The 21,148-nt window shown below is 42.0% G+C and overlaps 1 protein-coding gene across 1 annotated transcript in view; it reads left to right on the top strand.

The window, feature by feature from the left end:
• RP9 (RP9 pre-mRNA splicing factor) overlaps nucleotides 1–20,915 on the top strand; it is a 30,439-nt gene extending 9,524 nt beyond the window's left edge. Inside the window, exons 4-6 of the mRNA XM_033930588.1 lie at nucleotides 14,413–14,504; nucleotides 18,815–18,876; nucleotides 20,238–20,915. Of these exons, the coding sequence (XP_033786479.1) occupies nucleotides 14,413–14,504; nucleotides 18,815–18,876; nucleotides 20,238–20,427 (344 nt within the window). The 3' untranslated portion in view covers nucleotides 20,428–20,915. The remainder of the gene's footprint in view (nucleotides 1–14,412; nucleotides 14,505–18,814; nucleotides 18,877–20,237) is intronic.
• The last annotated feature ends 233 nt before the right edge of the window (nucleotides 20,916–21,148 follow it).

Genomic DNA, 21,148 nt, shown 5'->3' with positions numbered 1-21,148 from the left:
GTCTCGGTAGGCGATAAGTTAGCCTCCAACGACCACAACATGGTATGGTTCAAACTCAGGAAAGATTTCACTAGATCAAGCACAACAACAAAAGTATTCAACTTTTGTGGTGCTGACTTTAAACACATGGGAGATTTTGTCCATCAGGCACTGCAAAACCAAGCTGTGGCCGATAATATGGAAGCTATGTGGTCAACCTTGAAATCTACCCTTCTCGTAGCAATGAACCACTACATAAAATCAACAAGCAAACAGCGAAGAAACAATAGACCCCAATGGTTCACCGCAGAGATCTCAGACCTCATTAAAGAAAAGAAACAAGCATTCAATTCCCACAAAAATTCGGAGGCAAGGGAGGCTAAATTAGAATACAAGGCCAAGTCTACAGTGGTGAAAGCGGTAGTCAAAGAGGCCAAGCATCGAGTTGAAGTAAACCTTGCAAGGAACATTAAGAAAGGGGACAAATCCTTCTTCAGGTATATTAGTGACAGAAAAAGATACACTGATGGGATAGTGCGCCTTAGGAAACCAGACGGGAATTATGTAGAATCAGATTCAGACAAAGCCGAACTACTAAATGAATACTTCTGCTCGGTCTTCACCTGCGAGGCACCGGGGTCCGGTCCACAGTTGCAGGCAAAGCAATGTTCAGAAGACCCATTTCGGAATTTTGAGTTTACTCCCGGAGATGTTTACGACGAATTATCAAGACTCAAGGTGAACAAAACAATGGGCCCGGACAATCTACATCCGAGAGTGCTCAATGAGCTCAGAGATGTCCTAGCGGAACCGTTATCCGTACTCTTCAATCTCTCCCTGAGTACGGGAAGAGTCCCCTTGGACTGGAAAACAACTAATGTCATTCCTCTGCACAAAAAGGGCTGCAGGACGGAGGCTGCGAATTAGAGACCGGTGAGTCTCACATCGATAGTGTGTAAAATCATGGAAACACTAATCAAACGCAAGCTAGACACGATCCTGGATGAGAAGAATCTACGTGATCCCCACCAACATGGGTTCACCAAGGGTAGGTCCTGCCAATCCAACCTCATCAGTTTCTTTGACTGGGTAACAAGAAAATTGGATCTGGGTGAGTCCCTGGATGTGGTGTATTTGGACTTCAGCAAAGCCTTTGATATCGTCCCCCACCGCAGGTTATTGAGCAAAATGAAATCGATGGGATTAGGTGAAACACTAACCGCATGGGTCAACGATTGGCTGAATGGTAGACTTCAGAGAGTGGTGGTTAATGGTACTCTCTCTAAAACGTCGGAGGTGACCAGTGGTGTGCAGCAGGGCTCGGTCTTGGGCCCGATCCTTTTCAATATATTTGTAAGAGACATGACTCAGGGGCTTCAAGGTAAAATAACTTTATTTGCTGATGATGCCAAACTATGTAACATTGTAAGTAACAGCAATTTGTTTGACAGCATGACGCTAGACCTGCTTTTATTGGAACATTGGTCCTCGACCTGGCAGCTTAGTTTTAACGCTAAAAAATGCAAAGTCATGCACCTTGGCAACAATAATCCGTGCAGAACGTACACATTGAATGGAGAAACCTTGGCAAGGACTGAAGCAGAACGAGATTTGGGAGTAATCATTAGTGAAGACATGAAAACTGCCAATCAAGTGGAGAAGGCTTCATCCAAGGCCAGGCAAATGCTGGGTTGTATCTGGAGAAGCTTTGTTAGTCGGAAGCCCAATGTCATAATGCCATTGTACAGAACCATGGTGAGGCCTCATCTGGAGTACTGCGTACAATTCTGGAGGCCACATTACCGTAAGGATGTGCTGAAGGTTGAGTCGGTTCAGCAAATGGCCACCAGGATGGTCTCGGGACTCAAAGATCTATCGTACGAAGAAAGGCTAAACAAATTGCGGCTATACTCTCTCGAAGAACGTAGGGAGAGGGGAGACATGATTGAGACGTTTAAGTATATCACTGGTCGTATTGAGGTAGAAGATGATATTTTCTTTCTGAGAGGACCTTCGGCCACAAAAGGGCACCCGCTGAAAATAAAGGGCGGGAAGTTTCATGGCGATACCAGGAAGTACTTCTTCACCGAAAGAGTGGTTGGCAATTGGAATGAGCTTCCAGCACAGGTTATCGAGGCCAGTAGTGTGCTAGATTTTAAGAACAGATGGGATGCTCATGTCAGATCTCTAAGAGGGAATGGGATATCAGAGTGTGATCTCTCACAGGGTAGTTAGGAGGGTGGGTGGGTCAATAGAGTGGGCAGACTTGATGGGCCTTGGCCCTTTTCTGCCATCACTTTTCTATGTTTCTATATGTTTCAGACACAAGATCCTGGGGGTCTTGTTTGATAAGGCTGCAGGCCGTGTCTATCTTCCAGAGGCATTTGGACAGAAGCTCTGCACTGGGATAATGTTCCGACCAAGCCAGTGTGTAATTATCTTCAAGTCCTAGGTTCAGTGGTGACCACAATAGATAATGGTTCCTTCGGTGAGGGCACACGTGTCCTCTCCAAGACGCGTTGCACACGTGTTGGTCTCCGCAGATTTAGACTTCCAAAAAGCCTTTGACAAGGTACCCCATGAACACCTACTTCGGAAATTGAAGAACCATAGGGTGGAAGAAGACATACACAGATGGATCAGGAACTGGTTGGCGAGTAGGAAGCAGAGGGAAGGAGTGAAGGGCCACTACTCGGACTGGAGGAGGGTCACGAGTGGTGTTCCGCAGGGGTCGGTGCTTGGACCGCTGCCATTCAATGTATTTATAAATGATCTAGAAACAGGGACGAAGTGCGAATTAATAAAATTCGCAGACGACACCAAATTATTTAATGGGGCTAGGACTAAAGAGGACTGCGAAAATTTATAAAGGGACTTGAACAAACTAGAGGAGTGGGAGACGAGATGGCAGATGAAGTTCAATGTAGAGAAATGTAAAGTCTTGCACGTAGGAAACAGAAACCCGAGGTACATCTACATGATGGGAGGGCTGGTAATGGGTGAAAGTAGCCTAGAAAAGGACTTAGAGGTACTGGTAGACAAGACAATGAAACTGTCGTCCCAGTGCGCAGCGGCCTCTAAGAAGGCGAACAGAATGCTAGGTATCATCAAGAAAGGTATTACAACCAGAACGAAGGACGTTATCTTGCCATTGTATCAGGCAATGGTGCGCCCACATCTGGAGTACTGCGTCCAATACTGGTCGCCATACCTTAAGAAAGATATGGCGATACTCGAGAGGGTTCAGAAAAGAGCGACGAGATTGATAAAAGGTATGGAAAACCTTTCCTATGCTGAAAGATTGGAGAAACTGGGGCTCTTTTCCCTGGAAAAGCGGAGGCTTAGAGGGGACATGATAGAGACTTACAAGATCATGAAGGGCATAGAGAAAGTAGAGAGGGACAGATTCTTCAAACTTTCGAAGACTACAAGAACGAGAGGGCATTCGGATAAATTAAAAAGGGACAGGTTCAGAGCCAATGCTAGGAAGTTCTTATTCACCCAGAGGGTAGTGGACACCTGGAATGCGCTTCCAGAGGGTGTGGTAGGACAGAGTACAGTATTGGGTTTCAAGAAAGGATTAGATGTTTTCCTGAAGGAAAAGGGGATTGAAGGGTATAGATAGAGGATTAATATACAGGTCCTGGACCTGATGGGCCGCCGCGTGAGTGGGCTGCTGGGCATGATGGACCTCTGGTCTGACCCAGCAGAGGCACTGCTTATGTTCTTATGACAGACTCATTGCAGAAGTCTTTACCTTGTACGCTGAAGGCCCACACCAGCATGGACTGGTGGCTCGATCCTCAGTCCCTTACCATGGGTATGCCTCTTCGGATAGCATCTTGGATCATCGTGATGACAGATGCCAGTCTCCTCGTATTGGGAGCTCATTGCAATTGTTGACTGATTCAGGGACATTGGTTGCCCATCCAGAGGAAATGGTCAATCAACTGGCTGGAACTTCAAGCCATTTGGCTTGCTCTGCGGAAACTTCAGAAGGTTTTGGAGGGCCAGACAGTCCAGGTTTTCTCAGACAGTGCTACAGCAGTGGCCTATATCAGTCACCAGGAGGGCACCAAATGTGTCCATCTGTGTCTAGAGGCCCACTTGCTGTCCACTCAGGCGGAACGTCATCTGCAGGCACTTTCGGTGGTGCATGTAACGGGAGTGGAGAATGTCCAAACTGACTTCCTCAGGAGCCAGATCTTGGATCCAGGCAAGTGGATGCTGTCGAAGATGGGTCTTGGAACTCCAGACTCTTTCTTGTAGGAAGCCTTTCCTTAAAATCTCTGACATGGGAATCTCTTTGTGCACAGTTCTTCCTTCCTGCTGAAGGGAGTTTTGGCATTTCATGTCAATCAAGATGTTTGATTAGCTGCGTTCCAGTCCACAGGTTCCAGAAGCAGGACCTGATTTTTAAAAAGTTGGATGTGAAAAGAATGCTTCATCAATATCTTGAGGTCATCAATGAGTTTAGGCACTCTGACCATCTTTTTGTGCTGACTAATCCTGCTAAGCGAGGTGTTCCAGCTTCCAAGGCCACGATTTCCAGATGCATCTGGAGAGCCATTTCCTCTGCATATATTCAACCAGAGATTGGCTTCATCGTGGGCCGAAGCTAGGGCAGTCTCTCCTGAGAAGATTTATAGGGCGGTGACTTGGTCCACTCTGCATACATTTGCAAAGTTTTACAGAGTGGATGTGGCGGCAAGAGCGAACTCTGCCTTTGGGTCCTCAGGGCTACATGCCAGCGCAGTCATCCTGCCCTAGATTTCTGGAACTGCTTTTGTACTTGTCCAGAATGACACACAAGTTTCAGGTTTTATTAAAATTTGATTCAATAGCTTATCAGAAATTACTAAGCAAATTTACAAAAATTGAAATCAGTTGTCATAAAATATAATCAAATGGACATAAATACAAGATACAACATTATACATCTTGACTGGGCCATAAGCAGTGTTCCCTCTAAGCGGGCGGGTGTTGTGAGCAAACTTTTTTCACTGTGAGCTAAAAATATCGGGCGCCAGCAAGTTATGAGCCAAATAAATATGTTGTCAAAGTTGCTGATACATGAGGACGAGGTATTCAAAGGAATTTTAGGCCTACACGCTAAATTAAATAACGTTAAATAATATTTTTAAGAACACAGAAATTGTAGGGATGAAATGATATCTTAATAAATGTTTTACAACAAATGTAGTTATGTCTGTTACATCCATATGTGTAAACTGTAAATTAAAAACAGTCCAGAAGACAATACGTTTGATGCTTTCAATTTCTAGACCAGTGTTTTTCAACCTTTTTTGGGCAAAGGCACACTTGTTTCATGAAAAAAATCACGAGGCACACCACCATTAGAAAATGTTAAAAAATTTAACTCTCTGCCTATATTGACTATATATAAAGTAATTCTCTTGAATAGGAATCAAATAAACACAAAGAAAGTATTTTATAATTACTTTATTATGAAATAAAAATTATAAAATACTTTATTCAGTGCGAAACCTGGGCCTGTTTGGCTGAACACAAAGCTGATATTCTGGCTGGAATGGAAGAAAGACACACACGTAGCTCTTCGTCAACAGCTCTCAGTCTCTCTCTGTATTTGGTTTTTATAGCATACAAAAATAGACAAATATACCCTCCATCCTTTTTATTAAACCACAATAGCAGTTTTTAGCGCAGGGAGCTGCGCTGAATGCCCAGCACTGCTCTTGACGCTCATAGGCTCCCTGCGCTAAAAACCACTATTGCGGTTTAGTAAAAGGGGACCATATTGTAAAATATAGACAGCAGATATAAATTCAGAACTGTGCATAGTAAGTGAAGGGAAGTTTTCATCTCTGGGAATTTACCCAGTTAACTATTAAGTTATTTGGGCAAATTCCTTTGAAAACTGTGGTAATACTGCCTCCACTTTGCTAAATTTAAAATAAAATCATTTTTCCTACCTTGTCTGGTGATTTCTGGTTGCACTTTCTTCTTCTGACTGTGCATCCAATCTTTCTTCCCTTCTATCGGCCTGTATGCTTTCTCTCCTCCACACCTCATTCCCTCCCCCAACTTTTTCTTCCTCTCTCCCTGACCTTTCTTTCTTTTTTTCTGTTTCTCTTCTTTCCTTCTGTTTCCCTGCCTGCCCCCTTTCTTTCTTTCTCCCAGCCTCCTGTCCAGCAGTAACTCTCTTCCCTTCCTCCCCTCCCAGCAGCATCTCTCCGTCTCCCTCTCCAGTAGCAGCTGTCCCTTTTTTTTCCTTGCCCAGCAGCTTCCCAGATTCCTTTCCCTCCTCCCCTCCCAGAAGCATCTCTCCGTCTCCTTCTCCCTCTCCAGTAGCAGCTGTCCCTTTTTTTCCTTGCCCAGCAGCTTCCCAGATTCCTTTCCCTCCTCCCCTCCCAGAAGCATCTCTCCTTCTTCTCCCTCTCCAGTAGCAGCTGTCCCTTTTTTTCCTTGCCCAGCAGCTTCCCAGATTCCTTTCCCTCCTCCCCTCCCAGAAGCATCTCTCCTTCTTCTCCCTCTCCAGTAGCAGCTGTCCTTTTTTTTCCTTGCCCAGCAGCTTCCCAGATTCCTTTCCCTCCTCCCCTCCCAGAAGCATCTCTCCGTCTCCTTCTCCCTCTCCAGTAGCAGCTGTCCCTTTTTTTCCTAGCCCAGCAGCTTCCCAGATTCCTTTCCCTCCTCCCCTCCCAGAAGCATCTCTCCTTCTTCTCCTTATCCAGTAGCAGCTGTCCCTTTTTTTCCTTGCCCAGCAGCTTCCCAGATTCCTTTCCCTCCTCCCCTCCCAGAAGCATCTCTCCTTCTTCTCCCTCTCCAGTAGCAGCTGTCCTTTTTTTTCCTGGCCCAGCAGCTTCCCAGATTCCTTTCCCTCCTCCCCTCCCAGATGCATCTCTCCTTCTCCTTCTCCCTCTCCAGTAGCAGCTGTCCCTTTTTTTTCCTGGCCCAGCAGCTTCCCAGATTCCTTTCCCTCCTCCCCTCCCAGAAGCATCTCTCCTTCTCCCTTTCCAGTAGCAGCTGTCCCTTTTTTCCCCTGCCCAGCAGCTTCCCAGACTGATAGTGGTTTTCTCCCCTCCCAGCAGCTCTTCTTACTTCCCAGCGCAGCGATTCACGAAGGCAGCCTCGGGTCCTTTGTTGTGTCGCGCCGCCTCTGAGGAAAGAGGAAGTTGCATCATCAGAGGCAGCCGCGACTCAGCAAAAGCCCCGAGGCTGCCTTCGTGAATCGCTGCGCTGGGAAGTAAAGGAGAGCTGCAGAGAGGGGAGAAAGCCACTGTCGGAGGCTCCCCAAGATCTCTCCGGCCCAGCGCACGCTTCCGATGCTGATCTTGCAGAAGTTCAAATGAGTCAATCTTGCCGGTCCTGCGCTGTGACGAGAAACTTGTGCGCTGCGACCTAATATTTTGTGCGCCAGCGCACGCCAGCGCAGCTTAGCGGGAACACTGAGGAAAGGAGGCAGAAATATATTATTTTTATAGGAAAAAGAACATTTAAGGTAAAATCAAATTGAGGGGGTTAGAATAGGAGCCAGGAGAATGAAGCAAAAGAAGCTTCTATTGATATAAGATTATGAACTGAATGTGTCCTTAAATAAGAAGCTTTTCAGGTTACCTTTAAATTTGTCAGTGTTTGTTTCATCTCTAAGATATATCAGAAGAGCATTCCAATTTTGTGGGGTGATGATAGAAGAGATTTCATGACGTCTTGTTCTAATTATCTTCAAAGATGAGAATGTTAGTAGACATTGGTCAGTGGCTCTAAGAGAACGAATAGCTTATATGGTATGAGTACTTTTTCGATAAATTGTAGCGCTTTTGTAGATAGTTTTAAATGTCAGTAATATTATTTTATAAGAAATCCTGTGTATGACCAATAGCCAATGAGCTTTTTCTGGAGAGGAGTCACATAATGGCTGTGTTCTGGATTTTATGAAGATGTCTTTTTTTTTTTTCTTTTAGGATAGGGAATTTTAGTAGTCAAGTTTAGAAATAATTAAAGAGTGTATCAAGATATTTAATGATTTTGGTTCGAGAAACTTTGATATTGAATGGATCAAGTGTAACCTATAAAAGCAAGATTTTACGACATTACTTATGTGATCGTGATGTAACAGTTTTTGATTGATAGTTACTCCTAGGATTTTGATAGTTGAGACTGTTTGCAACTGTATGTTGTCAAGAGTAATAAGAGCACATAGGGTTATCCCTTCTTTCCAGGAGAAGAGCAAAATCTTAGTTTTGGAAATATTTAGTGCTAATATGTTTTCTTTCAGCCAGTCTCTAACTTGATCGAGCTTTAAATTTATCCTTGATATTTCATTGGTGTCAAGATTCAATGGGTGCAGGAGTTGGATATCGTCTGCATAAGCGTATGTTGTGAAACCAATGGATTGACATAGACTCAAAAGGGGGGATAAGAAAATGTTAAAGAGGAGAGGTGACAGAATAGAACCTTGTGGTATGCCATGTTTATTTGCATATGGTGCAGATGAAGTTATTGAAAATGACCTTAGATGAGTGATCTGAAAAGAAGGACTGGAACCAGTCTAGAATCTGCCCAGAAATTCCAATCAGTACTAGTCTTTTCAGGAGTAGGTCATGAGCAATGGTGTCGAACGCTGTGGACAGATCTAAGGAGATGTGGATAATGGATTTATGGTGGTCTAGACGGTATTGCACTAGAAAAAGAGATTATGTTTTTACCTTGCTAATATCTTTTGTAGTAGATAGGTGTGTCATTCTGGACCCCCACCATCTTTTTTTCTTTCCTGCGCTTTTCTGCTGTCTCATTGAGTGTTCTTCTCTAAGTCTGTTACTTGGAGGCCAGTCAGTACTTTGGGCCATGAAGAGTAGTCTATTACCAGGGTAATTTGGGGTATTATTTGAGTTCCTTTGATGCTTCTGCTGGTATGTTTGTTGCTCTGTTTGATTGTTGTTATTATTTTAGTTTGTTCACCCGCTTGTCCAGAATGACACACCTATCTACTAGAAAATATATTAGGAACTCCATAACCGTTGGAACAGCGCATTGCATTCAGCGCACTGGCTGGCGCTAAAAATCTCTTGCGTGATTTTGTCAAAGAGAGGGTTAGAGAGATAATCATCAAATTTCTTCCATTTATGGATAAGCATACATAGGTGCCATCCTAACGACTTGATGAATTATAGATGGTTTTGTGCTAGTTTGGTAAGTTTTGCCATGGTCAGCCCTTGGTCGTTTTCAACATGTCCAGCCATCTGATTACAGGTTGCCTTCTTCGCCTAGTTCCTTCGATCTTCCCAAACATAATGTCCTTCTCCAAAGATCTTTCTCTTCCGACAGTATGACTAAAATAAGACAGTTGTAACTTCATCATTTGGACTTCGAGTGACATAGCAGGTTTGATCTCTTCCAGAATCAATTTGTTAGTTCTTCTGACAGTCCATGGCACACATAAAATCCTTCTCCAGCACCAAAGGTCAAATGAATCAATCTTCTTTCTGTCTTGTTTCCATTACATCCGTAATTGACCACTGAGAAAATGAGTTCGTAGACAAGTCTGATCTTTGTTTGAAGTGTTATTTCCTTGCCTTTTAATACTTTGTCATGAGCCTTAATTGAAGAGCGACCCAGTACTATTCTGCAGAGTATTTCTTCCCTGCTAGTTGCTTCTTTGTTTACAAAAGAGCCCAGAAGGTTGAAATCCTTTACAACTTCTATCGCCTTCAAGCCTGAAATCTTCATAATTTTTCATGTTCATGATCTTCGTTTGGTTTATGTTCAGTTCTAATCCCATGTTATGACTTTGAGCTTTGAGTTTTCTCAGTAGATACAGCATGTCGTCTTTGCTGCTGGTGATGAGCATTGTATTATCTGCATCTACCACATAAAAATTGATAGATGAGAATTATAATTTCAGTGCAACAGATAGTAGAAACTCAAAAAGTTAAGCATCCTCTTCTGGGAGGATGTTCAGAAAAATGGACTGTTTAAGGATAAAAAAATAACACTATAAAAAGTAAACCTGAAACCCAAAGGTGGTGCAAAAACAATTTAACAATTATCTTCCTCCTCTCTCCCCCCTCCCCCCCCCCTGATCAAGCCCTGTATTGTCACCTCTGGATGTACCTGTTGTTCCATTTGAAATAAAAAAGGAACTTAATTGAACAGGATTAAAGAATATAGAGGCCCTGTTCCTAATCTGTGGTAAGTGGCATTGCACACTTACCACAGTTTAAAATGGCATCCTGTGGTAACTTCCAAATTTTTTCTTGAAAGGGATGTGTCTAGGGTGAGGAATGGGCTTTCCTGCGCTAATCAGTTAATGTAGCTACATTACTACACGCAAACTGATTAGTGCAGGATTATCGCTTGAGCCTTTACTGCCTACAGAATATGTGTTAATAAGTGCTCATTTGGTCTTTTTTTTAAAAATTAAATACTATATATATATAACCACCAAAATGACACTGGATATAATTTCTTTTCTCTTTTTTCTCTATTTATAGACGGGGACAAGCCTCAGAATATTGAGTATTAGATTTTCACCTATTCAGTGTTCTTTCAAAGAGAAAGACATTTCTTTTCTCTTACTCACATTCACATCACTGGATCGAACCCATCCTCCCTACCTTTTTTCCTAACATTAAGTATAAATTTTATTTCTTCAATAATTTTCATTAAAACTACTATTTAATACTTTTTAATACTGCTTGATACTAAAGGGACTGTGTAATTCATTCATAATACAGACTATTTAAACCTCACAGTTCATTTCAGAGACTCTGGACTGACAGAAAGTGCACTAGTGCAAAAGTGTACTAGTGCTTAAAGGTGCCATTTCATAAAGTGCCAAAGCAATATATTTCTGCATCTCAATGACCACGAATTTGGACTTGGAGGATGAAATGTACAGCGTCAGCATCTATGAGACAAACATGTTTTTTTCTGTTACATAGATCATTTTGGACCCCTGTTAGGTTACATAAATTAGACAGTTCTAAATCTAATAGATGCTGGCACTGTCATCTAGACATAGGGACATTGGATCATCTGTTGTTCTATTGTCCTTTAATACTCAGTTTCTGGAAGTCAATATGGGGACAGATTAACCTCATATTGGAATCAGCAATCCCTTTGACGTATGAGGCAGTTATATGTGGAACATTGCTGCACGTCAAGCCTCCCATGGATCACTACAAAGGCAGGCTCTTCTTGATTATGACAGGGATAGATATGCAGTTGATAATCCGCAATTGGAAGAATTGTGATCGTCTCAACTTTCCGTTTTGGTGGGCCAATTTATGTTTAGGGTATAAATACAAAAAGATGAATGCAGATATGTTGGGGCATAGCAAAGTATTTAATTTGGTTTGGGGCCCGTTGACACCCTTTGTTAATTCAACATAGTTTCTTGGCTTTCAAATCTTTTGTTTATTTTTATACATGTCTAGGAGGGGGAGGGTGGGGGGGATATATTTCTGGTTCATTTCTTGATGAAATTGTTGGATGGGAGAGATATTTATTATCTTCATTGTTATTATTGATGGGATTTAAGTGCTTATTTTGTTATTAATGTATATATAATTTATGGCACTTTGTAAAAATTTTGTGGTTACCATTATGTATTGTTAATAAGATTATATTGTGTGTATATGAAAAATGAATGGAAGAAATTGCATTACAATTAGTACCAGTATTGTGGGGGTACTCGGTTGATATTTGTTAGGCTTAAGGGAGACTTGACTTGAAGAAGTTGAGAAACTGCTGTAGAGGAGATATGATAGACATTTAAATACTTGAAAGGTATTAATATAGAACCAAATATTTTCAAAAGAAGGGAAAATGGTAAAACTAGAGGGTATAACTTGAGGTTGCAGGGAGGAAGACTTAAGAGTAATGTTAGGAAATTCTTTTTCATGGAGAGGGTGGTGAATGCCCTCCCAAGGGAGGTGGTAGAGAGGAAAACAGTGCTGGAATCCAAAAAAACGTGGGATAAACACAGAGGATCTCTAATTAGAAAACAAATGATATACATTAAAGAACGAAGGCCAGTATTGGATAGATTTGTATGGTTTGTGTCCCATGTATGGTGATTTGGTGTAGTTTGGGCTGGGGAGGGCATCAGTGGGAACTCCACTAACTTGGAACATGAGGACGTCTCTGGCCAGACTTTACAGTAGATATCCTGAAAACAGCGGGATTGTTGCATAAGCTAGAGTGAGTTTAGATGGCAACTTCAGCAGTTGGAACCTAGGACAATACCAGGTGGAATGTAGTCTATGGACCAGAAATATCAAAGAAGAGACAATTTAATTTTTAATGAGACTAACTAATGGGTAGACTGGATGGATCATTCAGGTCTTTATCTGCTGTCATTTACTATGTTACTATGATGATTTAGCAGTTTCCTTCTAGCTTTAAGTCTGTTTTCACCATGTTGAAATCTGTGAAGCTATGGGAAGGGAGGGTGGGTTGGGAAAAGTAGGGCAGATGGGGGGGGAGGGAATATATAATAAATGTAAACTGCAACGTCGGAGAGAAGGTTTCTGGTTCAGGCACAGGACACACGTAGGAGCCTCTGCCCATGGCTTTGTGCACTGCAGCACTGAGGAAGAGGGAGCCGACCAGAAGACAACGCCGCATTGATCACACCGTGGACCAGCAGCTGAAGAGCACATGCCAGCCCTGTGGACCGGCAGGAAATTTCTGCGGACTGGCACCGGCACGGATCGGCGGTTGAAAAACACTGGTCTAGGTCAGTGGTCTTCACTAACTTAAGTGAGAGCTACTTTGGTCTGAAAATAATTATGGCCCAGGGAGGCTACAAAGGTGAGAATGGTGGGGGAGTAGTCAGCATAGTAGTAGAAGCTTTGCTGCATCCAGGAGTAAAAGTGAACATGGAAGATCTGGGCTTTTTTAAAATTCTTTATTCATTTTCAAACTTAAACAGTGTTATACAGGAGTACATTACAAAATATCTTAAAGACAACACTTACAACTTTCAATAAATACCATAAACATTATTTTCACCCCCCCCCCTTATTTCAATATAATCAAGTAATCAAACAATATTACATCCATCTTTTACAACAATCCCAATACACATTCTTCCACCCTTCTCCCCGTCCCCCCTCCCTAGATGTGTAAGAAATGAACAAAAGTATAGGGAAGTATCATTCAATTAATAAAATTAGTCAACGGACCTCATGTCAATTTAAATAATTTATTGTTACCCTTTTGATCAGAAAACATTCTCTCGAACCTATAACTCAAACATAATGTGTGCCACCAAAAAGTAAAATTTAGACGATCATAGTTTTTCAAATTTTTTGTGATCATTTGGATGGCTATCCCAGTCATGATTCCCAAGAATCTATTTTTATATTAAGTAGTGGCTTAGGCTTACCATATCATAAGATAGCGGAATCACAGTCTCCAGAATCATATTAATATGACCCAAATAGAACGCCAGAAGGTAAGTATTAGTGGACAATAAAAGAGCAGATGATCCAGTGTCCCAATCTCAAGAAGACAATGCCAGCATCTATTTGATTTAGAACTATCTAATTTTTGTAAATGAACAGGGGTCCTAAAACTTCTATGTAACAAAAAAAAACATGTTTGTCTCATGGATGCTGACGCTGTACATCTCATCCTCCAAGACCAAATACGTGGCCATTGAGTAGCAGAAATCTGTTGCTTAGTCTCAATGCTCCAAATATCCCGAAGGCTCGTTTTTGGTTTCTTATTTAAAAATTCAGATATTAATTTGTACCACTTGGCTGTCTGGAAGCAAAGGACTGGAAAGCTATACTGAGTTTTTTTAAAAGTTTTGCCATTCAGGGAACCCTTTCTGGATGGCCTACTTCAACTGTAACCTGTGCCTAGGAAGTAATGTCCTGATCTCTTTTAACTGTAATCCGCTTAGAACCGCAAGGCACAGGCGGAATAGAAATCACAAATGTAATGTAATTATATATTTGAGACTTTGAGATACCAAATGTTTGTTGCAGTCATGAAAAGTCAAGCAGCTTTCCATCTGATAACACATCATCCAGTGTGCAGTGCTTCCAGAGGATCTTAGACTTAGAAGATCTGGGCTTTAACAACAGAGGGTTGCCATTGGAAAGAGGGCCCAGAGGGAAACAAACTTTCATGTAAGAGAGTTCCCATTGATAGGTCTCTTGCTTATTTTCTCATCAGAGTGTCAGAGCCGCAGCCCTCCCTCCCCCCCCCCAAAAAAAAAAAAAAACCTGACAAAGGGGACCATACTCGTGGCCTTTGTGAGCTGCCGCTAGCTTGCAGACCTTGGAATGAAAATCACTGGTTTCAGTGGAGGGGGCAAGTAAGGATCCATTCCCCCAGTACCTGCAGACTTATGGTGAAATTTGCAGGCAGATGCTGTGAATGTCACAAAAGCTATGTTTACTGATCTGAAGATACTAAGACACACACTTCTATTTCTAGGCTGGCGATGTAAGCAGTATGGTCATAGAACTGGAGATAGAGAATGTCCCTTCTTCACAAAGGGTAATCAGAAGATAGAACAGTTCAGAGTAGTAAGTAAAATTTGGAAGCACCTCTTTATGCTTTGATTTTGCTGCTCTTCTGTTTTCATATATTGAACCAGTGGCATAGTAAGGGGGGGGGGGCAGTGGTCCATCCTGGGCACCTTCTCGATGGGGACACCGGCACCTATCCTCCTCTCCATCCCCCTCCCCCCCACTCCTTCCCGACCTTACCTGCCGTGCATCCCTTCCTTCGTACCTCTTTAATTTTCCCGGCATGAGTAGCTTCACAAACTTGCTTCCCGCATCAGTGTCGGCTCTCTGTGACATCACTTCCTGTGCCTAGGAAGTGATGTCGGAGCAGGCACACTGCAGGCAGCAAGTTTGTGATGCTGCTCATGCCAGGAAAATGAAAGAGGGAAGGGGGGGTGCAAAGCAGGGGAGGGGCGGAGAAGAGGGCAGGGGATGGGCACCACCATTCCAGGCGCCACTCATCTTCGCTACGCCACTGTTTGAAGCATACAGTTAAATGTCACAATATAATGAGAGGAGGATGGGTTTGAATCACTGTAGCTTTAATGGTGAGCTGGTAGGGTGTGTGCTGATGAGAGAATGGTTCATCTTTCTGTTATCTCATATAAATCATCTACTGGGCCCCCAAAGCCCTCCATTGTGGCCCTCATTTGGCTGAAATGCTCTTCAAATCCAGTAAATATGTTAATTTCAATCTTGCCCATTTGATAGAGTAATTGCAAACAATCTCTTAAGTGGGTTACTCAGATGTCTCGTTTATGGAATTTGCTACTGTTTACAATACAGAATAAAATGAGTTTCTAAAATAATAATAATAATTTTATTTCTTGTATACCGCCCTGCCATTAGTTCTAGGCAATTCACAACAGTAGATAAAATACAATTGTACACATATTTCTTTGGTTAGAATTATACATCGTGGTTAAACAACTTAAACATGCTAGTATTAATATCTCAATTAAAAATACAACCTAATTGTAAAAAAAATTTACAAACACGGCATGAGAAAATCATTACTCATATATCCTTGTGTTGTAGAATCAATATTAGTATTAACTTTTAATACCCAGTCTGAACAAGCAGGTCAAAATTAGGTTTACAAAGTTTATAAAATTAGTAGTACAGGCAGTCTCCAAGTTCCATTTTTTTAAACCGTTCTTAAGTTGAATTTGTATGTAACTCAGATCCTGTACAGTACACAGTCTTAAAAAACATTAAACATTAAAGAAGCGGTCCTCAAAATAAAGTACAGTGGTTCTGGTTTGTGAGAATAATTCATTTCAGAAGCATGTTCATAAACCAAAGTGCTCGTTAATCAAAGCGAATTTTCCCATACAAAGTAAGGGAAACTCATATTATTCGTTCCACATCCCAAAAAGACCCCCAAGGCCACTGGTGCTCTTCCAACCCACCCCACCACATCCCAAAAAGACCCCTTCTCCCAAGAGGCCATTGGTGCACATTCACCCCACCCCACCCCCTGGAACCAGCTTCACACCCTCTCTCCCCCCCCCCCCCCCGACAGCCCAAACCCTTACCTTGAGCGGACAGGACACCGGCACACAGCACCAACCCACAGGATATGCCAGTGCTGAAAGAGCCTGCCGCGCCTATCACTGGTCAGCCTTTGTCTGAAATTCCTCCCTTCCATGTCCCAGTGCGCCCCTCATCCTCCTCACTTGCTTCCCTCCCGCAGGTGTTACCTCCTGTGGCTGGCTCCCTCCTCTCCACCATACTTCTTAAAGCCAAGACCACGGGTCCTGCTTTTGGCCCACATTTGAGCTGGAAGCCTTCCCAGCAGAAAGGGAAGGCTTCCGGGTCAGCTGTGGGCCGTGTACTTTGGCAGTGGCTTTGAGAAGGAGGGAGACAGCAAGAGGAGGGAGACAGCAAGAGGAGGCAACACCTGCGGGAGGGAGGTAAGTGAGAAAGAGGAAGAGAGATGTGTTGGGACATGGAAGGGAGAAGCAGGACCCCGGTTCATAAGTACGAATCTGACATAAGTCGGGTATTTTTAAGCCCTCAGAGCTTTCTCATAGTCACACTGCAGCCCTTTACAAGAAAAAGATTGGAGACCACTGATTGTGATCAACTCCCCAGTATTATTGGAAAACTAAAATTGATCACCTAGAACAGTGCTTCATAAGCTTTTTACACAATACCCTGATGCCTTTCATCATGCTGTTGTCAAACCCCCTCCTCAAGAAACTCTCGCTGGTCCCCACGTGTCCCTCCAACTATTGCCCCATCTCCCTCCTCCCTTTCTTATCCAAGTTACTTGAACGTGCTGTTCATCGCCATTGCCTGGACTTCCTATCATCCCATGCTATTCTGGATTTGCTTCAGTCAGGCATTCACCCACTGCATTCCACGGAAAATGCCCTTACTAAAGTTTCCAATGATCTGTTCTTGGTCAGATCCAAAGGCCTCTACTCTCTACTCATTCTTCTCGATCTGTCTGCCACCTTTGATACTGTTGTTCATTGCCTGCTTAATACGCTGTCCTTGTTGGGATTCCAGGGTTCTGCCCTCTTCTGGTTTTCTTCCTATCTCTCCCCATTGCACCTTCAGTGTATACAATGATGGTTCCTCCTCCACAGCCTTATCGCTATTGACCCCTAACGCTTCTCATTTTTGGGTTCTGCATCCTCTACCCTCTGTCTTGTCTGTCCCAGTTAGATTGTAAACTTTTCCGAGCAAGGACCACCCATAAATGTCAAAATCTGCAACACTTTGTGCGCCTTTCAACGCTATATATAAGTGATAAGTAGTAATTCCCTAGTACTGTTAGTTAACCAAAACGAATCACTAGAGCAGTTCTTCATAAGCTTTTTACCAAATATGGCCCGTTTTAACATAAAAAATGAATATGATGCAAAATCCATGTGCCCTTAGAGAAGGTAGAGATACAGGGGGGTAGACATGCTGGCAGCTAGGCCTTCCCTGGTGAAAGAAATATTTGAGGTAATGGCAGATGACCCTAGATAAAAAGCTGGAGGTAGTTATAGACAAACTAAAGGGTCTCCAGAACAACCTGGGGGTGGAGGGGAATAAGCCAAGGGTTTCAGAGACTGAAGATCAGCTGTTTGTGGTCAGGTCAAGCAGGAGTGGGAGCAGATGCAGGTGTTTTGGCACATTATGAAGCCTAAAAGACTGAGAATTGCTCAAGAAAGAATGACCAAAGACTTGTTAGGCTTCCAGTGCATAAAGGGGAAGGAGAGCTCAGGAGTTGCATCTTAAGGAGCTAGCAGGACAATTGTGTATTGAATGGGCCCATCAAATTGGCAGGATTGGTATTAGCCAGGCTGCAAGTGACAATTTTTAAAGTACTGAACAAGATGGAAATATTACAGGTCATACCACAGGACATCTGAAGATGCTTTTTGAATGTGCATGCAAATGAGTTGTGATAGGGACTAGTGCCTAACTTTTTTTTCTATATTTTTTTGTACAGTCTTTGATTATTTTTTGTTATCATGTGTTTAGTTTCAATTTCTGTTAGTTTATGTAATTTGATTATGTATGTTTTTATTGTAATTTGCTCAAAATTGTTGAATGTAGCAGGTAATAAATTTTTTAAATAAGTGGTCAACATGGGGTTTGTGACTACATGTTTGTCAGAAATCCAATTTGCCTTAATCTACCTGGCCCACTGGTCTAACACGGGGCAAAAACCTTGCACTTTGCTATTCTAGTTTGTGTTTATATGTTGACAAGTTGATAACCTACCATTTCACTATACAAGGAAGTATAAGCGGTGTACTATATATATGTGTGTGTATATGTATGTATATATATATATATATATATATATATATATATAGTATGTGTGTGTACGTATATATAGTACTATATATATATATATATATATATATATATATATATATAACTATACTATACTATATACTATATATATATATATATATATATAACACCGCTTATACTTCCTTAGAAGAAAAGAATGCCATTCGAGAAACTCTGCTTTTGTACCACCAGTAAGGAAGCTCATGTAGTGCAATTCCTTTACAGAAGCTTATGTAAACCGCTCTGAAATGACTCCCCAGTCATTAGAAGTGGTATAGAAGCCTTCAATAAACAATAATAGTAAAGACCCACCCCAAAAGCCCACCCAAAAGAATCCCAAGATAAAACCATTCTTGTTTTACAAATTAAAACAATCAAAACAATATTCTCTTGTGTTTCTTTTGCTGAATGGCTGAATGACCATAGTACAGGTTTATCTTGTGACCTGCATGCAGGTCTTGGATTAGGTGGCATCTTGTATCCAAGTCCTTGTTTTTGTAACCTTTACCCTTTTCTGTTTTTTAAAGGCCCATGAAGATCCTATGTATGACTTAATAAAACAAAATCAGCGTCATGAAAAAGAAATGAGGTAAGTGCTGGTGGCTAGTGTGTCCCCCCAGTACTTAGAACACAGCTGCTCTTGAAATGACAGAAGTGCTATATGTTCATATCCATAGGTCACTTTTGTTATTTGTTTTATGAGGATTCCTGAGGAAGGCTCACATACCAAACACAGCCTGTGTTGAGTCCACCTTCAATCACTTGTGTTTACAGCATAGTTCTGCTTTTCAATATTGGAATAAAGACCTGGTTATTTTTTCATCCTGTGTAATCTGGTGTGATCATTTCCACTGGCTTGGTTTACCAGCTTTTGTATTGCTACTGTACATGTTTCATCCATTAGGACTTCATCAGAGAGGGAAATAGTTCCACTATTCTCCTGGATGCATGTACAAATTCCAAAAATTCTGAAAAACAAAATTTCAAATTGAAGTATAACACGAGGCAGGCATTTTGTAGTTTAAAAGCATGGTGGCAGCAAACATCACCATAGGTTCCACTCAATGCACAAAAATGCTGTGATCTAAAAAGAAAAATTTAACCCACCATTAGGTTATATTGTCACTGCTTATTGGCCAATAAGGATGTGGATGTAAAATATCCAGTCTGAAAGAAGCAGCTCAAAAATGGCAGGAAAAAAATACCAATATTCCAGACCAGTCCAGACAATAGGATTGTTTTCTTGCCTGCACACCTGGTATGTGCATTAGAGAATGACACGGTGACAAAATTCATCACCGTTCCCGTCCCTGTGGATAACCATGGGAAACCATCTTGTCATTTTTTAGTGTCTATCTCAACCTCAGTCCTTATACACTAGCTTTCTTCAATGCAAGGTTGTGCCCGTTCATATTCTTGATTCTTATGTGAGCCAAGTATAGGACAATGAAGCCATTGTGACATCACTGCTGAGGTTGGCTGTTAGGGATTGGTGGAATGAGGCATTATGACATCACAATATCTGCTCTGGATATCAGAGACGATCATTCTTGAGTGTCTATCTCAACCTCAGTTGTTCTACACCAGCATTCTTCAATGCAAGGCTTGAGGGTCAGTGGTTGTGCCCATTCATACCCTGATTCTTCCTTCTCTCCTTAAAGAATGACATGGGGATGGTTATCTGCGGGGACGGGAACGGTGATGAATTTTGTCACCATGTCATTCTCTAATGTACATTTTTATGAGGGTATCATGGTAAACTGAACAGGGAACTGCTGCTTTAAAGTGTGTTGTATGAACTAGTCTAGAAGCAGATAGCAAAAGCAGTTAATGTTTATCTGAATTTTGTATAGTTATATATGGTGAGTCAGTGATGGCATAAAGTAACACAAGGGATGGGAATATGTGTCAACAAACAGCTACTGGTGCTGATGACACTCTTGTTTTTAGGATAGAACAGCTGAAGAAGTTGCTGGAAGACACTACCTCTGAAGATAGCTGTAGCTCAAGCTCTTCAGATTCCAAGAACAGGCACAGAAAGAAAAGGAGGAAGAAAGAAAAGAAGAAAAAGAAGGAAAAAAAGAAAAAGAGGAGGAAACATAAATCATCTACATCAGGAAATGGCTCACCTTCAGATTGAACGAAGTGCTGGTGCAATCTGCCGAAGCCCCATGCAAAGAGTACTTGTGCCGTTGTGGAAGGTGGGGAAACAAAATGGGTGTCTTGGTAGAATTAAGGGGCACTTAACATACATCACCATTTTGCAGTTCTGGCCTTGTTGGCAAATTCCAATTGTTTATCACCATGTTAAAGCTCTGCAAAGCAGGGGAGGTGAGCTATGTTCCTGCTGGATTAGGCCTTAAAAAGACATGGCCTCCCTTTTGTATGTTTGTTAACATTCTTATATCCGTGTCCATTGGAGCTTCGTTCATTATTACTGGGAGGTGGAGTGTAATACAATTTTTGTATTTGAAGCCAAAGGGTTTTCTTGATAGAAAAGTGTTTTGCGAGGAACACCAGCTTGTTGTTAACCGATATCTCCAGTTTCCTTACTGTTGCATCTTTGTGCCCATTATTATATAGAAACTTATGATTATTTGAAAATAAAGTTGGCCATTCCAAGAAGTAGTTTAGGAGTCTTGAAGTCCAAGTGAGCATTTTCAAAACTGAGTTTCTGGACTTCTTACCCGCTGTGCACTCTTGTAGAAATAGGCATATTGGTAAGCATGCCATGGGCAGGCTTTGGTGGGCTTAGATTTGGATGTCCTGCAGTTATAATCGAACCTTTCCCAAGACGTCCTGAATGGAATTTAGACGTTTTCAACTAGACCTGTTTGAGAAGCATCTTAAGTGCCAAAAGG

This window comes from Geotrypetes seraphini, chromosome 2, assembly GCF_902459505.1.
Source record: "Geotrypetes seraphini chromosome 2, aGeoSer1.1, whole genome shotgun sequence".
Lineage (NCBI taxonomy): Eukaryota > Metazoa > Chordata > Amphibia > Gymnophiona > Dermophiidae > Geotrypetes > Geotrypetes seraphini.
This window is presented reverse-complemented; position numbering and strand designations above follow the sequence as displayed.